Source organism: Nematostella vectensis, chromosome 1 (genome assembly GCF_932526225.1).
Source record: "Nematostella vectensis chromosome 1, jaNemVect1.1, whole genome shotgun sequence".
Lineage (NCBI taxonomy): Eukaryota > Metazoa > Cnidaria > Anthozoa > Actiniaria > Edwardsiidae > Nematostella > Nematostella vectensis.
In genome coordinates, this window is record NC_064034.1 from 19,427,063 (window position 1) to 19,433,432 (window position 6,370).

General features: G+C 38.2%; 1 protein-coding gene across 1 annotated transcript; it reads left to right on the forward strand.

Annotated features, from left to right (window-relative positions):
* Nucleotides 1–2,202: 2,202 nt before the first annotated feature.
* On the forward strand, nucleotides 2,203–4,443 carry LOC5512273 (zinc finger protein 367). The gene has a single exon (XM_032381719.2). The coding sequence runs from the start codon at nucleotides 3,029–3,031 to the stop codon at nucleotides 3,950–3,952; it is 924 nt and encodes a 307-aa protein (XP_032237610.1). The 5' UTR covers nucleotides 2,203–3,028; the 3' UTR covers nucleotides 3,953–4,443.
* The last annotated feature ends 1,927 nt before the right edge of the window (nucleotides 4,444–6,370 follow it).

The following is a 6,370-nucleotide window of genomic DNA, read 5'->3' on the forward strand; positions in this document are numbered from 1 at the left end:
CAAGCAAAGGGGCGGTTCCCTAGGCGACAGAGAGAATGATATTAACATGCATGTTTTCAACCTCCTCATGCATGCAAACGCACTTAGTGCACATGGTTATAGGACTCTGCTGTTATATAACAAGGACACTATAGTGCACATGGCTAGAACACTTATTTCAGATCAAAATAACTCGATGATGCATACCGATGATTCATTAGCCGATCATTTTATTAAAGAACATAGCTAGAAACATAGGCGTCAGCGGGCAACAAACACTACAGTACCGATATACCGCGCCACACGTCTTTTGGAACGCAGCTGTATGGAGTGTACCTCTTCCGGATAGAAATTTATCACAGATATCAGTTCCATACGACAAGAAGACATTTGCAATTATTTATCTGGGTGTTTTGTTCAAGTGTGACATCTTAACCTGAAAAATTGCGTGAAAGAAAAAGCGGCCAATTCGTTTTAATAAGCAATGAAAGAAAATCAATGCAAGTCTCTACTAAAAAATATGCACAGCACTAGAGAGCATAGAACTCAATGGAAATAAGATGATTAACATGCACTCTCTCCGTTTGATAGCATTTCCTATGGGCAACTATTCCTCAAAAAAGGTTAGAGGGTGATAAATGCTACTTTGTCACGGCACACGTCTTGGCGCCAAAGGTAAGCACACCTACAAAGGTCTACCTGCTGTTGTCAACACTGGGATCAAGCTACCACCTGCCACGGTAAGTACGCCTTTCCCGCCAAACCACGACCGTGTGTGAAAAACAACTCGAGTACCAGCAAGTACACGCCTTCCCGCCAAACCACGACCGTGTGTGAAAAACAACTCGAGTACAAGCAAGTACACGCCTTCCCGCCAAAACACGACCGTGTGTGAAAAACAACAACATGAAAATCATTAGGATAGTGCAAAAAAGTGCCCCTTTTTCCTAACCAATGTAATAATGTAATAATATAACGATTGCTGCGGCGGGAACCATAGTCAAACCTGACAAGTTATACACTCTTTTTGCTTTATTACCTTTTTATAGGAACGTCCAGACTGAGAATTCGTCAAATTTTAAGACTATTATAAGAACTGCCAAAGCTCAAATAGCAGTAAAAATTGTTTTGTCAGTGTGACGCATTCTTAGACGCAGATTCAAATTCTTTTAATAAAAAAATGTTACTGATCATTTTGTGTAATTCTCTTCTAATAATTCACATCATGGGTATAAAATGTTTATTATACACTGAGATCTAAGAACGCCCTTAAGAATATTTCCCAGCCTTAAAATGCTTCAAAAGTAAAAACGGCCCAGCCTCAACTGAAAATTAAAAAGACTGCAGTAGCCAAGGGGGACAAGAAAGAAAGAGTGTGTTGGTGCTAAATAAGCAAGTACAATCCACGGGATTATGAAAACCGATCTAACATTGCTCTGAATGAATACTAAATGAATGACTTGGTGAATGAATGCCTGTGAATACATTTAATTGATTAACTCTGCTCTGGATGAATAGCTTATTATTTTAAATGAATGACTTTTTATAGAACCGTTCCTTTAGAAAAGCCAAAATAGGTCAACAACTCTTTAATTAATCTTTCAAATAATAGATTCTCGGTTGATTGGTGTTTGGATGAATGCCATCGGTATAGTGAAGTAATGTATGTTACGAGCAGTCTTTGTCTGAGATAGCAGGTACCTCGATTACAAATGCAATTATAAGCCCGCCAAAACAGTGCTAATGATTTGTATAATGACATCTAACTAATCCATTTAACTCTGTGAAAACTCCATACCACAAAAATGAACTCTTAATGCATTTTCGGATTAGTTATTCTATAAAACGGATAGCGCTATGGAAGTGTGTTGCTATGTATTGGAATGTAGTCCTGGGGTAGATGGGGCAGGTAGTCATGTCTGGGAACACGATCTTTGACGCATGACAGTGTTATCCAATTGCATCGCTCGAAAATAACATGCATGAAGTGCATTATTTTAGTATCACCTGCCTGCTCGTCACGAGGAAGCCGGTCTGACGATTGCCGCAAAACTAGTTTTAAGCGCGCACGTGGTATAATCGCAAAACAGGAAAATAGGTCATATCATCTGCATACTTTTTCTTCACGGAAACTGGAAAGACCTAACCGAATTGACAATAGTAATAAAGTAATAAAAATTAATTTAGATTTTACCCTTTTTGGACAAACTACCGCTAACACCACATCCCTCCCTTTTCATGGCAAAAATGACTTTCGTGATTTCTCTAACAGATGACCACGCTCCGATAAGTATAAAAGATCGTGTCGTTCCAGTCTAAAAAAAAAATGGCGCAAAATCAAAGCCCGATGTATATTATGGCGCTCTCTTTATTATGCAAAAGCAGTTATTCTGCGCGCCAAGATGGGGCAAGCAAACGTGTGTCCTTTTCCTAATAACCATTTAACCACAATAAGCTCACTTTACAGTTAAATAGCTCGTCACACACATGAGCAACCTTCCGAATCTTGCATCTCATTCAATCATTCATGTGAATGGGGACATCACGAATTACAGTTGCGCTCGTAAAACTATTGAGCAAATAAACATTGATCTAGCCCTTAGAAGAGCAAACTTTTATTATTGCCCTGATCCTCTGCCAATAATACACCACGTGCAGAATGCTTATAATCCTTCAGTTAAAGATGCAAATGATGTGACAACCTCTTCTTGCTTCGATGCTCTTCATGAATTTTAAATAAGTATCAAACAAAGGACCGTTTTTAGCACGTAAAATCGCGTTTTCAAACAGCGGAAATGCCATGGATTACAGATCGTCACAAACATCAGACTTATCAGACCTGCGGACATGAGCAGATGAAGAAATTTTATTGTCGGCTGGAAACCATTTTACGGCAATTTTCAAAGTTGCTTTCAACTGGGTTCCTACTTTAGGCGCGAAATTTATTTATTCGTGACGTCACAGGCATTACCGGTAGGCGGGAAATTCATAAAGAGCCGTGGTTTCAAATCTCACTCAATCACAAAACAGTTGATGCGCTGCTTTAAACATGGCGGATGTGCTGACGATCTCTCTGCAAAAGAGCGGAATTTACTTCCCACAACCACGACAAAACATCTTCAACTTCGGCGAAAAGGTTTTCTGCCCACTTCCCACCTCAGGGAATGCAAACGAGAACACGAGGCCTATTTTACCGACAAGAAGTTCAGTGATAGTTTGGTCCCCTTCAGCCCCCACGAGTCCACCGGCCAAACCGCCCTATCATAGCCCGCCGAGAAGTCCAGATTCTTCCAGTTTTGCCTTTACAGAAGAAAGAACAGCTCATTCACCAACATCTCCGTCAGGTCTACCACTAAGAGGCCGCCCAAAGGCTGACATCGTGAACAAGTTGATCCAAGAAGGCCGCCAAAGTTGCTCGTCGATTCGTTGTGATGTTTGTGGCCGAGTTTTCCCGCGCGAAAAATCTCTTCAAGCTCACAAGCGAACACACAGCGGCGAGCGCCCCTACATTTGTGATTTTCCAAACTGTGGAAAGTCCTTCGTTCAGAGCGGCCAGCTAAAGACCCATCAGCGCCTACACACGGGAGAAAAGCCGTTTCTTTGCAGCGCGGATGGGTGTAGTACGCGCTTCACTCATGCAAACAGACATTGCCCTTTACATCCGAACGCGTCGTTAAAGAGAGTCAACGCAGAACTTCCTTTAAAAGAAATGCTCAACAACGAGAACTCAGAACCGAATGAATACAGAGCAGCTGTCTTGGCATGGCTTGATAAGTATGAGCGAGAAAGAGACGAAAGAACGCCATCTAAACACGAGGAGAAAGACCCCAAGCGTAAACTTGAGCGAGATGACGCGAAAACTCAACTAGCAGAACGCAAGAAAGCACGAGTCGAAGCGAGAAGGCGAATGTCCGAAGCAAAAGAACGCTGGTACGGAGCTATGGCTCTTGTGGAACTTGCAGACTTAGAATGAACTTTATTTAGATGTTATTTAAACTTAGTTATTCGAAGATTTCTCTTTAACTCGAGTGTAATCCGAAACCATTTCGAAGCGTTACATTTCATTTAAAGCCCGCCAAAATTTAGTGAAATCACTTTTGAACCGAATGCTAAGTAATTCCAAGCAATTTACACTTAGCCTTAAATCAAAGAAGAAGGGGTTGTATTTATTTCTCTAGACATTTAAGGTTTTGGTAAAATTTCAAATCTTTCATGCGTGTATAGCGTTTTATGCTAATTTGTGATTGTTAGTAGTCGTTAGATTGTTCACCCATTCGTGTCAGAACTCTCACATGTAAATACTTTTGTAGATATAAAAAATTTTGAGCCTGTAAATAGCATAGAGTAACTTTTGGTAACTTAAAAAAGAGCCTTTAGTTAAAGAATTTGTAATGAAGAGACACAGTAGGTGTGTGAAATACATGGGTTGCTTTAACTACACAATAAAGCCCTTTTACAACTAAACGGTGACTCATTTTATGTATTCCCCTGACGTTAGAAGAATTGCTATTTCAAACTCTTGAAATAGATAAGATCTTTGTACTTTGACTATGAATTTCTGAAAGTTCCAGTAAAGGACACATTCTGATGGAGAATTTTTAACAGTTTAAACAATCATAATTGTTAGTTTGGAAAGTTGCATAACGAAGTCTTGTCTTGGTGATAGGTGATGCAGAACAAAAAATTCACATCCGGATTAACATAATGGCTATAATAATGATAGAGATGTCTGACGATTTGAGAAATGAGGTACAATAAATGGATCTCATAAAGCAAATTTAGTGTATATTCCCTTATTAGATTTCTTCCAAGATTAAGTTAAGAAAGATGCCCTTTTGGTGGAAAACTGTCTTTGGATGCACTGTAATTAATTTCTTGGGTAGATGAGCGAATATTGAATGCAAGCTTTTAAGGTGATTCAAGCATAACTGCACATCTTATTCACTCCCCAGCCAGATGAGTGTGAAAGTAATTTACTGAATAAAAGGAAAACATACAACTCTACCCCACAAATACTACAAATATTTATACTTCTTGCATTGTCTACCCTTATAAAGCTTCTTATAATACAACAATAAGCATTTCTTGGACTTTCTTAACTCGATATTGATTGTATTCTATTTTAATTCTCTATGGTGCACTCTCAGCTGTCAAGCTTGAAGAAATCTCAAGCAGTGATTATTATCAGGAAAATTAGGCTAAAATATAAATAGGTGTTAGTTAAGGGAGTAAAATTCATTTAACTGCAATGCCGTTCCAGATCAACTCCGTTTATACTTGAATTTTTCATCTTTACTGCAAATGGTTTTGATTTCATACACACAATTAAAACGTTTGACAAAAGACAATGACAATAGATTATTAAACCTTTACAAATGTTCTGCTTGGATTAACTGAAAAACACCACTTTGGACATTTCTAGAGAGAGACGTGCTAGATGCCCTAGATACCGCACGCATAAGCATCCGAACAATGTTAAAAAACCTTCCACAATGCTGAATACCTGTACAAACATAGAAGACACCAGTAATTGGATATAAAGGGCATACACAAGATGTTTTTATTTTTTATATAGAGGTTGATGTTAGGAGAATTTTCTGGACATACAATACATAAAGCAAATTAAGCAATTTGTTACTCTATGAATTGTTTTCTTATTTATTGCATGCTTTTTAAATACATGTTTAAAAAGATGAAAATACTTGCAGTCAGGTAGGTTTTTAGTTGAGTGCTCCTTAACTTAACAAAAGACCAACCAAGCACATCAAAAACAACATCATCCCCCTGGGAAACAACCCTTTACAATCAATCTTTAAATTCCCCTGAAGAAAATTAAAAAATAACCAAAGAACTTTAAATATTGTGCATAGTTCTTGGTGAGTATAGATGGGAGACTCTGGATGGAATATACTAAAGTTATAATAATCAGCAGGTACCAGCAACCTAATGTGATTAACACAGACAGGCAAGCCCACAATAGAAAAAGCAATATGATGGCAGATCCAGGATTTTGAAAGGGTTGCTTAATATATGAAAAGTAATAGAAGGGACAAACATCTTGCTTAAAAAGGCTGGTTCTTATGTATCAACCACACCACCACCAGATCTGCCACTCCAATATATGTTACCATGGTGACTAAGATGTGTTTGGCCTAAGATAATTAAGGTTTTATGCACTTCTAATATTCATACCATTGCAAAGGATTCTGAATGAAATTAGTTCAAATAAAAGTGCATGTCTAAAAACGCTAACAATAACATATTCTCTTCTTTTATTTGAAACTAAATGTGAAAATGCACTGTAATGACACAGTAGTCTTGATTGTTAGCCAACATCCCGTTAATGACAATCAGAATAATAACATAATTTTTGTATACATAGATCTCATTC